General features: G+C 41.2%; 2 protein-coding genes across 2 annotated transcripts in view; one reads left to right on the top strand and one right to left on the bottom strand.

Moving 5' to 3' along the window:
• fancl (FA complementation group L) overlaps positions 1–6,232 on the top strand; it is a 19,406-nt gene extending 13,174 nt beyond the window's left edge. Inside the window, exons 8-14 of the mRNA XM_036574301.1 lie at positions 2,983–3,133; positions 3,217–3,300; positions 4,301–4,346; positions 4,665–4,746; positions 5,635–5,751; positions 5,905–5,976; positions 6,118–6,232. Coding sequence (XP_036430194.1) covers positions 2,983–3,133; positions 3,217–3,300; positions 4,301–4,346; positions 4,665–4,746; positions 5,635–5,751; positions 5,905–5,976; positions 6,118–6,153 — 588 coding nt within the window. The 3' untranslated portion in view covers positions 6,154–6,232. The remainder of the gene's footprint in view (positions 1–2,982; positions 3,134–3,216; positions 3,301–4,300; positions 4,347–4,664; positions 4,747–5,634; positions 5,752–5,904; positions 5,977–6,117) is intronic.
• On the bottom strand, positions 6,011–18,416 carry vrk2 (VRK serine/threonine kinase 2). The gene is made up of 14 exons (XM_036574299.1): positions 18,109–18,416; positions 17,854–18,071; positions 16,799–16,854; positions 16,376–16,445; positions 15,731–15,818; positions 15,522–15,630; positions 14,859–14,951; positions 14,385–14,517; positions 10,552–10,672; positions 10,000–10,058; positions 9,059–9,216; positions 7,043–7,174; positions 6,808–6,939; positions 6,011–6,608 (listed from the first exon to the last, which is right to left on the bottom strand). Exons 2-14 carry the CDS (start codon positions 17,978–17,980, stop codon positions 6,264–6,266), a joined length of 1,623 nt encoding a protein of 540 aa, XP_036430192.1. The 5' UTR covers positions 17,981–18,071; positions 18,109–18,416; the 3' UTR covers positions 6,011–6,263.

Below are 18,416 nucleotides of genomic sequence, written 5' to 3'. Positions count from 1 at the left end.
ATCCATTGTGCCAGTCCGCATTTTAGCCTCCTTTCCAGTAGGAATTCAATTACAAGGACATTTTACTTGGACCATATATTCACATAAAAGCATAACCATAATCACACAACTGGCATTAATTGGAAAGTAATTGCAGAGTTTTTGCACCTGTGCAATGCTAAATTGTGTGCACTGTACTGGCACAGTGACCCATCATTTTTGGTTCATTTTCCCCCTCTTGTGTCAGGATGCCTTTCGTTTTTCTTGGGTGGCTGTTATGTTGAGGTAGCTCACTCACATTAATGTGTTCTGCCTTTGTCTCTTTTCTTTACCTGAGCACACACCAGGGGGTTTTCTTTTCTGTTAGACTGCATGGTCTCAGTATTGTTCTCTCTGTCTTATTTAATGTCCTTATTTATATATTATATAATCTTTTCTCTTGTGGTCTATGAGGGGTGGGAGGCTTTTAATCTGTCTTACTAAACATGAAGTAAGTGAGCTTTGAAAAAATGGAAGCCTTTGGATTTGTTTTGTTGTGGTCAATTACAAGCCTCAGGGCTGTATTCAGTTCTCCTCCCTCCAATTTAACATGTATGGAAATGTATCAAAGAATCAAGGACATAATCAACGGCAGCATCTCAAATTACGGGACAAAAGAGAAATGCATGAAATTACATCCCTAAATATGCCCATACTTCTCCCTGTAAATCTTCCTAGATTGGCTGCATTATGTGGTCAGAGGTATTACAATGGAGCGAAATGAGGCTACTGATGACGAGGGTGATTTAACATTTACCCTTCCACTTAGCTTTACACTTAAGTCAATATGCTTTTGTCCTGGGTGATAAAATGATGTTTGTTCATGAAAGAGGTAGTGGATATTTCATTGTAAGAAATTTGCCTTAAACATTGTCACTGCTACCCTAGAAAGAAATTGACATCCAGTGGCAGTGTGCTTAGTTTTTAGCTAACTTTAAGAACTAAGTGTTTAGTATTTATCATTTAACTACCCAAATGATAAAAAATATAATAAAGGATATGTAATCCATAATGGAATGGCATGGAAACACTTTCACAATGTGAACAGTAAGTGAAAGTTTTCTCTGAAAGTCCACATTTACATCTCTGTTCCCCTTTTTTCCTCATTTTAGAAAAGGCCATACTCCATTTGAGAAGCTCTAAAAATAAACCAGTGGTCTTAAACTTGAATGGAGAGGATCTGGTGTCCAGACCAAACCTCTTTGTGGGCTGAGATTAAAGACGGGGGGGGTGGGGAGGGCTGGGAGCGTGGGTCTCGGAGCAGATCGTCATGGTCAACCTGCACCCGCTCACTCTGACAGCACAGAGTGAAGCAGGGCCAGCCACCATCACCTGTCAATCAGCAACCATGATTTATGAGCTGCCATACTTAAACCATTAGCTCTGCCTCACAGCTGAGCAAGCTCCACAGGAAGGAGAGCCCCTGGTGTGTTTGTGTATGTTAGAATTATAGGAAGCTATAATGCACAGCCATAAATGAGCTGTCTGTGGTGTGCAGTGATCAAAAGCTACTGCTCAGATTCACTTGTTTTCTGATGTATGGGATATGTTCTTCCCTTTTTCAATCAGAATTATTATTAGTAGGGCTCTCATTACAAGTTCTAATCAGTGGTTTGATGACAGACTGATGGGAAGTTGGAGAGACTTCAGAGAAATGTAGGATCTTTTTGTTTTGTTCTCCCTTTTAAAGTTGATAGCTGTTCTTGACATCAGTGTTTCTAGAAAGCTTTTACATAAAGACAGACCTTTGGATTATTTATGTACTAACTACAATGTGCCTGAAATGTCAGTAGTTCTAATATACATGTCCTATCAAAAGATGATAGGTGGTACAAATTTAGTGCAAGAGGCCTCACTATTACAACTATTATCACATTCAGATCCTCTTCAAAGCCTAACACCAAAACCACCAGTGCTATACATGTTAACCAGCGTTACTACTAAATCAGATGTATGGCTTCTGTCTGTGAACCAGTGACATACTTCAGTTCCATGATGTTTAATGAATTTGTCATCTTGCATCTTGGCAATGCAAAGTGGTTCAGTTGTAAAGTACTCCTCATACTATTTTTTCAAAGAGCAATTGTAATAGCTTTCAAATAAAAATGGTGAAATTAGGATTAGTCTATCAATCAGACTGCAGTTTGAATGAAATGAGCAGGTGCTCAATAAATACGATGGATTAACCAAAATCATCCTTTTAGCATATAGAAATGCAGCTGGAGACAGATGGACAGAACTCATCCCATTCCTCTAGTCTCTCTTACTGTATCTGCTGGCATTCGTGTAAGGGACAAGCACTTACTTTTCTGGCATGTAAAATTTTGATTACCATTTATCTGTGCTTGGATGATCTGGAGAAACAGTACCCAAAACCACTGGGCCTGTTTATACCTTTAGTTTGTTGGTTGAATTGTTCTCTCAGTGATCACGTAAAGTGTTTCAGCAAAGCTTTTCTAACACTTGTCTGTCTGCTTCAGATTTCATGTTTAACACTTCAGCACACTTAATCTGAAGTACTAGGCGTATAAGAGTAAACGTCAATATGTTTCCATTATACTAATGGGAATTTAATGTTTTTCTAAACATAAAGGTTAAGTACGCACAGAAAGCACAGCCAGTAAATAGCTACAGGTCTCTGATCTTGGATTCCTGATTCATTGCTGTGTGGCTGGTGTTATTGAATGGATTAATATTTCATCACTGACCGCAGCAATACTTAGGTAGGAGACCTCCAGGAATGACATTTTTCTCTAGCTAGCTTTGATGGTAAACATTTCATGCTAACTGTGATTAGCAAGATAGCTTTTAAGCTAACAGAGGCAGCTAGGAAACATCTTTTTGTGGTCTGGGTATACAGGCTTGCATAGTCTTGTTTTGTAATGCATCTAAGCTTGAGTATTAACTGAACACATGCTCTAACTGGTGTGCTTATGTAATAAAGTTGAAAATTCTGTCTCTTAGAGTACTCTGGCTCACATCCACAGCCAGTTCTTGCTGATTGTGGAGGCCTTGGCAGAGTTCTGGGCAGTGCTGGATGAGATAGATGAGCACACTTGGGTGCTGGAACCTGAAAAACCCACCAGAGCAGACTGCATGAGGAGGATCGCCATTGGTAAACTCTGACATCTTCACTGTCTGTGGTTTCCTACTTCTGTACTATAATACAGCCGCTGCGCTCTGGCTCTGTGTCCCTAGGAAACAGTGTCTCCATAAAGCTCGAGATTGACCCCAGACACCCCAAGATGTTGCCGGAGTGCTGCCTGCTTGGAGCTGAGCATGGTGAGTATTTTCATATCTGCAAATTTACCTCACCTGAATGTGTGTCCATGGTTTACATTACCTGTTCGTTATACTGCATTTCACATATGAAAAATCCATATGTCACCTGCATTTATCCCCTTGTTTTTCAATTACCTCGCTTTATAAGTGTACAACCCATAAAGATTTTATTACATTTAACACAGGATTGCTACAATAGGATTGGCCGTGCTGACAAGCTACAATATGTTTGCAGTATAATGTCCTTCTAGATTCAGAAAGAGATTTTGCTGGAATTGAGGTCAGTTGGCACTATTTAAGCCTCTGTGATTGTTTCTTTAAATCCAAGGTCATGCTTGGCTAACAATGGCACACAGAACATATTGTTGGTTGCCTAGCAATGTTATTCATTGATATTAAATCCACACTTCAATAGTCAAGACAGTGGCAGACGTGGACCCTCCAAGCGAGGGGTCAGACAGAAATATTGCTTTTTGCATTTACAAATGACAAACAGAGGAAGCGGCTATCACATTCCTCCCAGATTGATCTCTCAGGGTGGAACAGCCATGATGAGCACGTTTTATGTGAATTATTTGAATATTTCCCTCTCCATCAGACTGTTTGTCACAGTAGGAAATTCCCGGCTCTGCTGTTGCTCTGCTGTGGCATTTCTAAGCGCGAGTAAAGATTAGTGGTAAGAAATGACATGGCTGTGCATTGTCTGTCAGTGCACTACAATCAGGTGACGGGCACTGAATGAGAGATGAGGTGCAGTTAATTGAAACTGCTTTGGTACATTAGGAGGCGAGCACAGGTCTTGCCTTCTTATAGAACACTCCCTCAGGCTTGTTTTGCTAGCTCTCTGTTTGATTGATGTGATTTGTTTTGCTTGTTTGTAGTTAATATTATGATACACAACTAAATATATTTGCTGTTACAAAACAATTTGAAATATTAGTAGTATCTTGTGGTGAACAATCCACAGTGCGGTTATTGTTATTTTGCTTGTGCCTTGCAGTGGTCACCCCCCTGAGGAATAAGCTGAACGCTAACATGCATTTATGGTAAGGAGACTGTAATTACTGCCATCTTTGTCCTGATTGCAGCATGCATCACAAAGAGAGGACAAAATCTACCAAAAAAAAAAATTCTTAGCATTCAGCGAATACCTAGACACGCAAACATATTTCTATGTATGGATGTCTGTAATACAATGTAAAATTAATCATATGCTATAAACCATGCCTTGACCATAACATTGGTTTGCACAATGACGTGGGCCTTTTTTTTGGGTGATAATCATTGAATTGAATCGATTACCACATCGTTGTTTGCATGAGTTTAATTGGTGCATCTAGGTCTGATTTCTCCTCTTCTTTCAGGAACCCTGACTGCAGTGTTCTACAGAATATGAAGGATGTTATGGAGATAGAATTCCCGTCGCCTGCCACCCACGAAAAATCTGTACGTTGCATATTTTCATGTCACACACCGCACTTATAATTAGTTGCACAGTGCAATCACATTTGAGGTTTGGAAGATTTTTTTCCCCTTTCTTTTTTTTTTTTATCATCGGTAGAGGTGGATACAGATTTCCTTTAATTGGGTTGTTTACAGATAAGATCATTACAATAACAAAGGTGGCAGAATCCTCAGCACTATCAAGAGCTGTTTAATCATAGATCCACAATTTATCTTTTTTCTGTGTGTGCGCGTGTGACGGCTGGCGGGTTGAAAGGGCGCCGTGTTTATTTGCAGTCTGCACCACTGATTAATGCTTGGCCGTCATTAACATTCTGAAGAGCGAAAAGTTTACTTGACCAGATGTTTAAATTTTACCTGCCATCCTTTTAATGGATTGCTTGAAAAAAAAGCCTCTAATTATCTGAAAAGCAATATGCAAACAGAGCATGGAGTGGAGGGGAGTAGAGTAGAGAAGAGGAGAGCAGAAAAAGGGGGTATGGGGGAAGATGTATGAAGGCTCTCCAGTCTCGGTTTGGCATCTTGCTAAGGAGGAGGAGGATTCTGTGAAGTGGGGGTCAAGTACACACAGGGTTGATAAGCCCACCTGATTCTTCTCGCCCTGTGGAAACAAATATGAACCCCCATGCATTACAGCCCTCAGATAGCAGGAAAAGAGGGATGAGAGACTGGGGGAAAGGGCGACAAGTAGATGCAGATTTCAGATAGAAGGGCTTTTTTGGATTATTGTCAGAGCCTCAACAGTTTTGAGAAACCAGGCAGTTCAGTTAAACGTCAAAATATGAGGTGGGAAAAAATGAGATCATTTTCTGTTGAGTGGTGCAGCTGCCTATTACCATCTTACAAATGTGATGTCTGGTTTTGTATCAGAGCTTCAGTGTGGAGTGTGGCATCTGCTATGCTTATCGGCTGGATTCGGCCATCCCAGACCAGGTCTGCAATGACCCACGCTGTGGGCAGCCATTTCATCAGGCCTGTCTCTATGAGGTGAATACACAGTGATTTATAACAATTCTAACCTGAATGCTGTTTACATACAAAGATTTGGCTGGATAATCACTACAGTAATCATCACAACTGGTTACAATTTGGTTGTGTCATTTCATATCATAAACTGAGCTCACCCTTTTGTAATCACAGTGGCTGAGAGGTCTGCCCACGAGTCGCCAGAGCTTTAACGTTGTGTTTGGAGAATGTCCCTACTGCAACAAGGTAATGACCCTTCTCAACTCTATTACTCAGCAGCCAGTCTTTGAAACAAATTCATTTATTTCAAATGCTTGTCTTAAAAATAGTCTTGTGCATGTATCTGCAATGAAAATAAACAATACTTTTTTTTTTTATTTCTTTCAGCCTATCACAGTGAAAATGGCCATTCAGAAACCCTGACATGCAACAGTGCTTTCTTTTCTGTGCAAATGCTTCAGTTGTGTTTTTTTTTAAACCAGAATCATAAGAAATAATTAATGGTCCTGGAATATCAACAGTAAGCTCCATTTTTAAAAGACAGTTATGACAACCAGCGTAAGGAAGAGTGCAACAACAACAACACCTGCATACATTTCAAGGCTCCAGCGTGTACGATGAACGTTTGCTAAATTATTGCCGTTATTGTGACTGTACTGGTCGTCTGTGTACTCATAAGCACATCCAGTCCACTGATGCCCATTCCAGTTCACATCCTCTTCACTGGGGCTTGTGCAGTAGTCTTCCCATACGTTGCAGTTTCTTCCCCAGTGGTCACTAACATCAGGGATGAACCCGGGTTGAAGCTCATGACGTTGTTTTCTTGTGGGCAGCCAGGCTTCATCTGTTCTCATGACTCCAGATACCAGGGCTGACTTCTTCACCAAAATAAAGATGTATTGGGTGTAATGTACTTTCCATCTTAGAGTTAGCAATTAATGCATAAGAACAGCATGTAAAACAAAATTATATGTTTCCTTTAATTTTCCTCAGCTGGCCTTGTAGGCCATACAGATGTTGTCACACATTATTTACATATTATTAAAACTTTCAGATGTTGTGAGTGGCATGCATTACTTGTCTGTGTCTTTTCTTTGTGCCTTCTTGTATTTTGCTGTGGACTTCATGATGCCAAAGGTCATCTTCATCATTGGCCACAGGCCTAGATTTGGCAGGTTCCTCAGCTTTAGATATAGCTTTCCATGGTTCCTGTGGTAGAAATAAAAAAGGTAAGAATTACAATGAGTGTGGTGCATATCACCAGTCATTACATCTTCAGAAGTAAATGAATAAACTTTATTTTATCCATCACCTGCTCAATGGTCTTTGACTCCCCTTGGATTCTGTAGCGAACTTTGGGCGGTATGGACTTCGCCGTAGCCCAGTTTCCATCTTCATCCTCAGTCGCTGGCTTTAGTTTGCTTGATTTCTCTGAACTTGAGTTCTTTTAGGGAAAATGGCAATGAAAACATGATTTAGAGTATTCCAGGTGAAGCTAAGCAACTTCAGAGAACTGGGTGTAAACGGCAACCCTGATAACACCACATGAGCAAGAGCCCTTGCTCTTGTGTGTAAGCTCTCTCCTCTGTGCTCTCACCCTGACCTGGATCCTGAGAGTAGAGGACCTCTCCTGATTAATGATACTCAGTTCTCTCCCTGAGGTGGCAACACTCCAAACTAAATTTGGCCACAGATCACTGCTGAGGTCAGGTGTAGGCAAAATAAACTCCATGAGCGTTGGAGTGGCGTTAGAAGCTGCATACCTCTCTCGGCCTGACGCTGTTGCAGGAGAGCTGAGACACGAGGGTGACATTGATGGTGTTGTTTTAAATTTTATTCAAAGGAACTGGAGCTTGACCCTCCAGAAGGAGATGAACAGAAACCACTGAGAAAATATTACTACAAAGAAAAGGAGGGATTCAAATCTTAATGCCCGTAGTGTTGACACTGATCTTTTCCATCTGTGCATGAGGTTTGGCCAAGGTCAGAAAGAGACAGAACCTCATTCACTGGCTCCCTACATACCTCTGTGAGGATTCTCCGTGTGTAGTGTATGTGTACAATATAGTGCTTTTAAGAATTTATCTGAAATCTTTCAATTGCAGAAAGAATTTAATTTCCAAATGAAGGACAAAAATGTGGGCATCAGGACTGGATCTGAAATTCAGCGTTCTGCTGAAGAGTTACAATTGCTTTAACAGTACCAGTCTTTCGCTCATTCCCACCCTCTCCAAGCCTACCATACTTATCATGGTTTTAAATAACATGCTCATATAACATGGAAAATTGACCTGTTATTGAAATCATTATTTGTATCATGCATTTTTCATATTCAAAGCACTTGATAATACAAATGTCAGTCCAAAAATCAAGTGGCAAGACCTGTGCTATAAGTGGCTGTGATATCGGGACACAACGAGCCAATAATTTTCTAAATTCTTTACCTTTTCACTAATCCTTCTGAAACTTTAACACTGATACCCCTCTTTTTAACCATGGATCAAACTACTGGACAGTTCCACATGGAAATGAGAGGCAAAGAAAAAAATCCACTGTAATTCTAACTGGTGATCTCTTGGCCTCAGTAAAATGTGTGTATTCAATAGCTTCAAATTGGTCTGCTTGTGCTTTCATAGAGTTCAGTGGTTCAAGTTAGCTGTGATCGGTGGTAAAGTGATTCATACAGAATGAAGGCCTCCACTCCAGACCTCTTGACAGGCAATGAGCCCTTCGGCAGGGTCAGCAGAGGTTAACCTATGACACTCGGTCAAGATTCACCGCCTCATTTACCCGTACAGAGGGGAAAAAAAAAAAAGCACCATCCTCGCTTCTTCCCACCATAATTCTGTATTTCAAAGAGTTGGGTAGAGTATAGCAATTTGGATATGTTTTGAGCCGTTCAATGTGCAATGCACATACATCTGTTGAAATACAATCTCCAACATGTATATGATTACTATAAATAAGGGGGCTTTAATTAAATAGCTCTCTTACGTTCTTGACGCTGCCTTGAGCTGTAGCTCCAGCCTGGAGGCTTTAGACAGCTCTGAGACTGTCACCACTCTGTAAATCTCCATTCCACTATACCTCCGTGGCAGCTAGCAGGCCTGCGCTGCCTGCTGGATTCTCTGCTGCTCAGTGCAGGAGTGGGAGTTAGCATGCATGGGAAGAGGTCAGTGGAGGGTTCTCAAACCTGAGCATCTCTCCTGCCTTCTCCCAGACAGATAAATCTGCCGCAGCCCACAGACTGCTCTACATGCTCCAGCCCTTGCTCATATGGTCCCTATTAAGGCAGGAGCACTTGCAGGCCAAAGCATTTCACACTCACCCTGTTCATGGCTGGCCAGGCTGTCTCCACTGTTCTCGGCCTGGAGAGGTCCAGGGGGCCCCAAGGCCCAGCCCCTAACAGGACCTTCCTCAGGGCCTGGTAGTCTGGCTTCTCACTGTATCCAAGGGCTTTCACACCAAGCAGAAAACTGGCTACCTCTGTTGAGGAAGCATTCAAAAGAGGAAACAAGGAAGCTGGAGAGGATGTTATGAATTTCAAGCTTCCGCTTACTTCTCTGAATCTTTTACTCAGCAATAAGCACAAATGTAGTAAAAGCAACTGTATATGTTTAGCTAATAGACCAAGACTGTTTGTGAATATCCTATGCAAATTTACATGATTGACAGCATATGACATAATGCAGATCACCATGCAGTAAAACGGAGCTTGCTGAAGACACAGTATAAACCCTTGCTCCCTAACACAACAAAGCTGGAGTCAAGCGTCACCTGTGCATCAGTAGAATACAGTGAGCACCGTACCAACACACAGACCCTGACAAGAACATAACAGCGAATGAGCCTCACTATTCAAACAAGCACACAAATGTGCATCTAATATGGCCGCTTTCCATTCTTTACTGTAATAAATAAGCTGCCTGCAGCACTAGGCCAATATGCAGCATCTTTGTGGCAGTCTAACTGAATGTATATCACATGCACGGCATTGATGCATGTTGGAAGCCTTATCTCTCTGGTCCAGCTGCAGCCAGCCTCTCAAGGCTGGGGGGAATAGGACCTCATCATAATCATAGATCACAAAGCCTCTTTTCAGGAGACATGCGTGCCCTCTCGCTCTGTGCGAGGGGTAAAGATAATGCAGGGCTGCTATGGTCTGCTGATGGAAGAGAGACACGACGGCTCAGTCTCTCAGCCACCCCTTGTTGATCATAGTAAGTGGTCTGCATACGCACACACACACACTTGTTCACTCTCTCTTACCTGTAGTGAAGCCAGAGGTAGACATTTGGATGACTGAGTCCGGCAGGTCAGCAATTAGCCTAAGGTCAACAGAGAAGAGTGAGAGGTTGGCCAATAATTTAGCTTATAAAAGTTTTGCTCTTTTCTCTGCAGAACTTTTGATAAAAGTGTCAAACTCAAGCTATAAGACCACATGGGACAATGCTGATCAGTCCTTTTTCCCTAACTTCTAGCTCAGACTAAACTGCACTGTCACTAAGACTTCTCTATTGCAGAATAAGTCTAGCCTAGAAGTGGAAATTCAACCCTCTATCTTTTTGCTCTATTTGCTCAAATACAATGTGTCTCTCAGAAGTTATGTCTCAAAAGGCACTGCCATTTTCCAGGCAATAAAGTCCTCCGCATCGTTTGCCAACTACACCTTTGATACTTTAGCGAAGCAGTTCAGGGAATACTTTGGGCTGAATAACCACAGACAGCTGTAAGCCTCTGATCAGCAGCCATTACACACAGTGGAGTGCTGTTTCTGGGCCTATGGTGGGCTGGAGGAGGGGGAAGGGAAAGGTTGCGTACTTGGCCTTGGCCTCCTGGACCTGCACTGGATTCCTGAGCACTGAGAGCCAGGGCAGAGTTCCGCACTGCCAATGGAGCAGGCAGTAGCCTAGCACCTCCAGGTCCCCTCGTCTGGACGGGGCTGCAGGGGGATAGAGTGGGGAGGAGCAAGGAGAGAGAGGGTAAGGAGATAAATAAAACAGAAGAGGGGGAGTTGGTGGAATAAGAAGAATAAGAGAGAGATGAATACCTGGCAAGGAAGAGAGTAAAAAAAGAATCTTTTGATTAAATGACCTGTCCATTGGCCACTGAAATATGCCCTTATGAAAAAGACAGAGAGGGGAATACTGATGGAGAGGAGTGTTTTGTTTTTTCAGCTGGTGCTCTGGCCTGTCTCATAGACAAACAGGGCCCTTCTGAGAGAGGCTGCCATTTTAAAGAGGGGGTCAGTTTCCTCCCCCTCCGCCCACCTACCCCACACACACCTCTAACGCCTCTCTCTCCCCCTCACACACCCCCACCCCCCTCTCCGATTCGTCTGGCCTGGTGGTTCGTCCCAGGAACCCGATACTCACGGCCTCTGACATGATCCAGACAGCCCATGGCCCGGCCCGACACTTTCTCCGCCAGAGAGCCAGGCAGTAAAACAAAGAAATAAATGTCTGAGGCCAAATTGTTCCCACATGTTACTGGATTCCGTGGGGTCTGTGCTGGCCTTAAGAGGAGACCCAGAGATCAGCGTGTATGTGTGTGTGTACGCGCACAGGACCCCAACTTCAGCTGCAGCACATTACACAACTGCCATCTAGTGTAAACACACTTCTTCACACACATGCACAAAAAAAGCATTTTACCAGCCATTTCTCTCCCACTTCCAGTCCCAAAAGAGAGGAAGTGGGGAAGACGCTGCCTCTTCATCTTTCAGCAGCTTCTCTTTTATTTAATCTCCCAGATCAGGCGATCAGCAACTGCCTTTAGCCCGAGTGTGTTTTATTCACTTGACCATGCTAAGTTACTTGCAGGATCAATGCAATTCCTCTCGTCTTTGAGAAGAGAAGAAGGAAAAAGAAATGAGACGAGATGAGATGATGACTAGTGAAGTTGAGTCTACTGTTTAAACCCAAAAGATCATCAAAAGACCAAAGACCATGGTTTCCCAGAAACAGATCACACATTTTCACTGCCATAAGAGAATCCATTCACAGCTTCAGTGGAAACAATAGCGCGGTGACCTTCAATGCCCTAAGCAAAACTAAACTGTTACCATGCAGGCAGCCATGTTACATGGTCTTCAAACTTAGTTTAACCTGTACGATTTCTAATGGCAAAAACAAATATTTTGGTTTAAACAATATTTGAAAGTACTTTATGTGCACATTTTAATACATAATTACTGTTTATTTGCTGAATTTAAAATTTGAAGAAAAAAAATAAAACATAAATGGGGCCTGTGCAAAAGTTATGGCACATTTTATCCCCCCATATGTTAATATTTACATTTGTTACCTGTAGCGGATGTATTAACTTCTTTTATTTAGAAAATCAACAAAACATGTAATTTGACCAGGGGTATTCAAACGCTTGCAAACTGCACACACCTAGAATTATCCAAGATATCCAACATTTGTAAATTATTGTTCTTTATTCTTACTGCAAAACTTGACTATTTCACCTGTCTTGGTCAAATCTGAGTTAACAACACATTAAGCAGGTCCTTTCATGAAAAACTCTAGCCTGATTTCATCAATAAGGGTAAATTAAAGCACATCGTCTGTTCGTGCCTGGAGAGTTTATCAACTCAATACTGTAACTGCAGTCCATCTCCTGAGAAATTACCTATTGACTGCATTCATCAAAGGGGAAAATCTCAGCCTAAATCCATGGCTGCCATTGATCTCGCCATGCCCATTAGGTGCTCCTGCCCGTTAGCCAATCTCACAGCCAGGCCCAACAGGCCACACATTTATAGTTCTCTCCCTTATAACACTGTAATTTAACAAACACAAAATTAGTTTTACCTCAAAAGTCTTGATACAAAGCGATGACCTTGGACAAGAAACATTATTAGTAACAAATATAGTGGGTCTTCTTTTCTGAACCACGTGGGCCTTCGCGCCAAGATATTGGCCTTAAGTGCATAAAATACAGCACTTACGCTATTAGCACTTCATATGCCTTCGTGAGAGGGGAAGGGGGCTGGCTGGGCAGGTCTGACACCGATTCGGTTTTAAAATGAGGATTCACGAGAATGGCGCATTCCAGGCCAGACACAACACCTTCCATCAATGCGAGGCTGTTGTTCATAATTATGGCCCATTGTTATTCAAATTACCTAAAGTGCTGTGTCAAACTCTTGAACCTCTCCTTCTGAATTTCAGCCATTTCTCTTCAACCCTACAGGTGATAATTAGGCCTTTAGCACAAAGTTCAGCGGGAAGCAGAGTGCCTGTCTCCGCGCTCCTCACCATGGTAACACATCAACATCTACACGGGGTGCCAGGGGCCACAAGGAAAGGAACACTCCACAATCTGCATTCATCTACGGGGGCGACTCGATGCTAACGACCTACACAACAGCTGTCAGCTTCCACAGCCCAGACGAGTAGACGTCCACTATTGTGGCACCGGCTCTGCTCGCAGATAGCCACGACAGTGGCAAAACAAGATTTGTCACTCCTATATGACTTTGAGATGAGGTTAGCAAGTGAACTTGTGTCAGTGCGTAGGCATTCTTCTCCCGCTCTCATTACTTAATACATGCTCTTGCGTTATCATGACCCAGGACTGTAACACACAGCCTCTTGCAGTAAGATTTATGCACCATGGCTGCCTATACATCTAAGGAGCAGGGAGATGGAATGAGGACCATATGTAAAACCCTGCACATGAGTAAGCTAACAAACAGCAGTAAGAACATGAGGACAGACCTTTGACTGAACCCCAATGTGATTTACTTTAATACTTATCAGACGTCATGTATTTTGAGTCAGCACCATAACTACAAGGGATCAAGAATGTCTTGTTTCTGAACCAAAACACTTTGTACCCATTATTTCATGTAAGCCATGTTCCAGTTTATACCACCTCCATGACAATGTATATATACTACATTTTACATCATCCAGGAACTGAGATGTAAATGTTTTAAAGAATGAAAACTATTCAGTATATATACTCTAAATACTATATGTCGTTTTAACTCATCATCATGTCTCCATCCATTAGATATATTAAAATTGACATTCATTTATTGCTGACTAAGCATCCTACTTTGCTGTTCATATACTGAGAAAACTGACAGCAACAGAAGCATGGCTATTAGCAAGATTTAGCCTGGCATAGATTTAATATTGAACCTCTGTAATGCCTGCACTATTTTGCAGACAGAGATATTGGCTTTGAGTCCCAGTCTAACAAAACATCAAAGCTTTAATTAATGGTTAATGCATACAAGATGCAGGTTATGACTTCAACTATTTAGGGAATTGTTGAATTAAGTCTGGCCAGGTAGACATGGACAAAGCGATCAATATCCAATAAAAAGACTGTATGCAATTTACAAGTTAATGTGTTTCCAATATCTTGACCTAGAGTTAAGAGCATGATATGCTAGGTGGAATCTATACACACTGGCCTTGCTATAGGGAGAACTGCAAACATCACAAATTCATATAAGTATTAAAGCAGAAGAAAAGAACACAAATCTTAGTCTTCTTTTAATGGACATCCTCTTTCGGAAAAGCCAAGTTATTTGAAGCAGTTAAAGACATTTACAGATAATTTTCAGTAATTCACATCCGGCGCTCTCAATGCAGCCTCTGCATGAATGAATGAAAGCATGAATTCAGTTTTACCTACGCCTTTGTGTGCATCAATGCTTGTATACTCAATAGTGCCATTGTGTCCTTTCTTTGGGTTCTCTTTGTACTCTTTATGCTCTCCGTTAGGGCAGTACCTGTACGACAGGCCGTAGTCAGCCAAGTATACCTGTAGGAGTATAAAATAATGATAGGTCATCTCACAAGCCAAGCTCTTCTGAAGCACGTCTTCTACATGGTAAGTTACATATTGACACTTAGCATAACCTGGAAATTGGTGACTTTTGACAAAGAAGTGCAAAAAATGTTAAGAAATGTTTGACGCTTGAACATCCTATTACATCCTAGGTCAAATATATACTTTGGAACTACAAGCAATACATAAATCACAAAAATAAACATATGGTGCTTGGTACTGTGGTGCTAAAAGTGTGTCATATGTAGGACTATCACTTTTATGCGATCCATGTTGATTTCTGGACAAGCTAATATAAACAAGAATGAACTAACCTTGCCTGGGTCTCTGTGGCCCAGTAAGAGATTGGCAGCCTTAATGTCAGCGTGGACGTATTCGTTGTCATGAATATATTCCAGCACGTCCAGCTGTTGAGGGCAAAGTGACAGAGGCTAAGGTTAACAGATGAATAATTTAACCAGCTCATAACGACCCTCCATAATGACTGCTGACAGAATGCAGGTATGCTAACAGTGTTTAGGGTGGACTCAAGGGCTATTCAAAAGGTTATCTTCAAGATTTTATGTTCTAATGAAAATGTTAATAGTATCAAGCTCAAATGGCCGGAAGTTTAATAGAGTAATAGAATAATAATGTACTTTTAGAGAGATTTTAGAGAGATTTTGTGACTGTGTGTAGGTGCTAAGTTCATGCTGATTATAGTGATTTCACATTTTGCTAGTGCTGTAGTAGCTCAAAGAGGAATGAGGAATTTTGCATGTCAACAAAAACTGAGCAATAAGAGAGGCAATGATACAACAAAAACAAAGCCACTTCTAATAAGTAGAAATAATGAAGAAACCATACTTTCAAACCACAGTGGCCAAGTGATGCCTAAACAGGGCATACTAAATACAAACTAAGCTCTGGATGTGCATGTAACATTTCTATTCTCTTGCATCCAGCCCCGATGAATCCTTATACTGAAGATGACTCACCATGAGGCAACCCAACTGCAACACTGTCTGCTTCCTCAGTTGTCCACCATTTTTCACAATCACCTTCTGCAGGTCAGTACCCAGCCGGTCCATTACCATGAACCTGTAGCTATTCCCAGACACAGTAAAAGTTTAAAAAGCAAATATGAGTAGTTACAGGCAAGCGGCACTGACATTATCAAAGTGTAATGAAATAAACTGAATCATACCTTGTTCCATTATATTCAGTGAGTCCGGAGCCCCAGTAGGTTGGAATACCCAAAAAATCAAGCCTTTTGTTTCTCTTCCATTTTTTGACTAAAATATTGAGATGAAAGATCAATAAGTATGAACAGATTTGATATAGTGTGAAATAATTCTGTTTCACTGAGACAGCCTCACACACACACAAACACCTATGTAGCCAGGAGGGAAATCTGTCCTGACTGGCGGTGTACCAGATTGACAGGTGGCCAGGGGCCCTTTGGAGAAAGCAGCATCTTTATCTGCAATTTGGTCACTCTTTCTGAATTAGAGCTAAAACAAGCTGGGATTGCACTAACGACCACAGAGGTGCATGTTTGCTTTGGCTTATTAATTCATCCAGCCAGGCTAATTTACATCCACAGCCTCTTCATCAGTGACATGTACTCCAAGTGTGAGAACTCTCAGATGAAGATAAGTGGTCTGCAGCACTTTCATTTAACACCACTCCCAAGTGGGGATTTCTTCCTTCCTTCACTTCACTACAGGAAGAATATATGGCTTTGCATGGGACTCTCTATAATACAACTGTCTTAAGTTATTTAAAAGATGACAGTGGAATGACAGTGTAACCCAATGCTCAACAGAATCACAGATGTACGGTTACTTACTATTATCCAGTTTTGCTGCTCTTTGATAAAACTTTAGCTCTGAGAAAAGAGGTCCATTTTCACGAAATTCCTGAAGATAAAGACATTATTATTAGCAAATTAATTAAAGTAACATACTGTAAATTCAAAGAAAAAGTCAGTGATCCAGATAGAGACACAGGGTGCAGTAGAATCTCAGCCGCTGTGAAAAACATGTTTAGGCTAGCACAGGGTACATGACACATTTTGGGGAAAAGAGTAGAAAAAAGAAGAATCAAAGACAGCAGTGTGTGTGAGTGAGGGATGAAGTAGAAAGATACAGTTGTGGGTCACTGGTTGCTAATGTTTACCAAATGACTCTTAGAATGTAACTACAGCAGATCCTAATGCCATATGGCTTGTTAGTACAATTTCTCAGGAAAGACCACAAGGCTTAATACTTACAACTTTAATCACATAATTAGTATCTTCTGGTACAGGTGCATCCACACAATCTGAAGCTGTGGCACAGGGATAAAGAGAGAATGAGGAACCTAGCAGCAGCTTCAGGGTTAACGTGTCGCTGGCATCAAACTAGGAAATTATGAAGACTGTGCAATGTTTCTCCAGAACCTGCACCACAAAGAATCAGGGGCCAGATTCATCAAAGCTTTCTAAGGAGAAAATAAATAAATAAATAAATAAAAAACCTTATGAAGGTTCTTAAGACAGACACTGAGAAGTTCATAAGAATTTTCTTAAATGCAATTCTCAAAAAAAAATAAACTTATCAAATATTCTCTTAAGAAAATCTTTATTTCCTTAAGATATTCTTAAGCAAATCTTCATTGTTCTGAAGGCTTTGTTGCATTTTACAGCTTACCATGAACGATGCGAGATACATTTTAAATTTGTATTAACTATTATTTCCATTATTTAACTTAATTTAATCCACTCAGAGGACAGCACAATGAAAAACTAGAGGTGACGGTGGAAGAAATAGCCAAAGGGAAAAAAATTCTTCTTAGAAAATACAATAATTGTGGTGTGATGGCGGAAAGCAAGAGATGAGGATGGGCAGGAGTAGCGGAGACAGTGTCTGTGTTTGAAAGATTTAGATGTTTACCTCTTCAACTCTTACAGACTAAGGTAAGTGTGAGACTATCATAAGGACAGAAGTGTTCTTAAGAAAAAAAAGTTACGAAAAAAATGAGTGAATCCTTAAGAAGCTATTTGAATAACAGTTTTTCATATCTTTTTTTCTTAAGAATGAAGTTAAGAAAAAAACACACATTTGAGAAGATTATTTTCCTCGAGATACTTTGGTGAATCTGGCCCCTGGAAGCCTAGTATAGTATGGGCTGGGCTACCAGTTACCTAAAGGGCTAAAGGGGAAATTCAGTAGCCTTGCACCAGTCCCATCCCCTTGATTTCTCGTGATTCATGTGGAGACACGTTCAAAATTCAGAAACAAAAAACAAAATACAAAACCTCGTTAATATTAAAGTTAGAGACATTACCCAAATAAATCACTCCGAATCCGCCTTCACCAATGATTTTGCCAAGGCGCCACTTCCTCTTTTCTGTATCTCTCAAAATCCAGTCGTTGGGCAGCGGAGAAGGCAGCGGCTTTTTCCTAGGAGCCATCGCACTTAGCTAAGTAATACTTAATGAAACAACTAAGCTAGCTAGGTTAGGTTAGCTCTGCTGGGCAGTATTACACGCTGGAATGTCTACAATATATATTTGTTAAGTCCCTCACGCGACATACAGATCAAAGCTAACCGACAAGTCAAGAGCAAAACCGAAACAACATTTGTTAGGGGGCAGCTAACTACAGCTAGCCAGGATAGCCAGCTAAGTTTGCTAACGATATGCAGTTCTAGCAGAATGCTAAACTCCTCTGAATTAACCATCAGTGTTAGACAACCTGAACTTGCGAGTGTATGAGAACATCAAGTTTCCCAAGCAGCTCCTCATATGTAAGGGAGTAGATGAGGTCCTAAAAATCATCAGTTTCTCCGTGTGTCAAGCAGCTAAAAATACCCGTGGATGTTGAACTTGAACAAAGTTAGGCACTCCC

Source organism: Colossoma macropomum, unplaced genomic scaffold (assembly GCF_904425465.1).
Source record: "Colossoma macropomum unplaced genomic scaffold, Colossoma_macropomum, whole genome shotgun sequence".
Lineage (NCBI taxonomy): Eukaryota > Metazoa > Chordata > Actinopteri > Characiformes > Serrasalmidae > Colossoma > Colossoma macropomum.
This window is presented reverse-complemented; position numbering and strand designations above follow the sequence as displayed.

What these genes read in the sequence shown, in the direction of transcription:
- vrk2 (XM_036574299.1), bottom strand. Translation starts at nt 17,980, where the DNA reads ATGGCTCCTAGGAAAAAGCCGCTGCCTTCTCCGCTGCCCAACGACTGG. An exon ending in GTCCAGGAGGCCAAGGCCAA is followed by an intron (nt 10,059 to 10,551) that starts GTACGCAACCTT and finishes TGTTGACCTTAG; the next exon opens with GCTAATTGCTGACCTGCCGG. An exon ending in AGTCAAAGACCATTGAGCAG is followed by an intron (nt 6,940 to 7,042) that starts GTGATGGATAAA and finishes TTTCTACCACAG; the next exon opens with GAACCATGGAAAGCTATATC.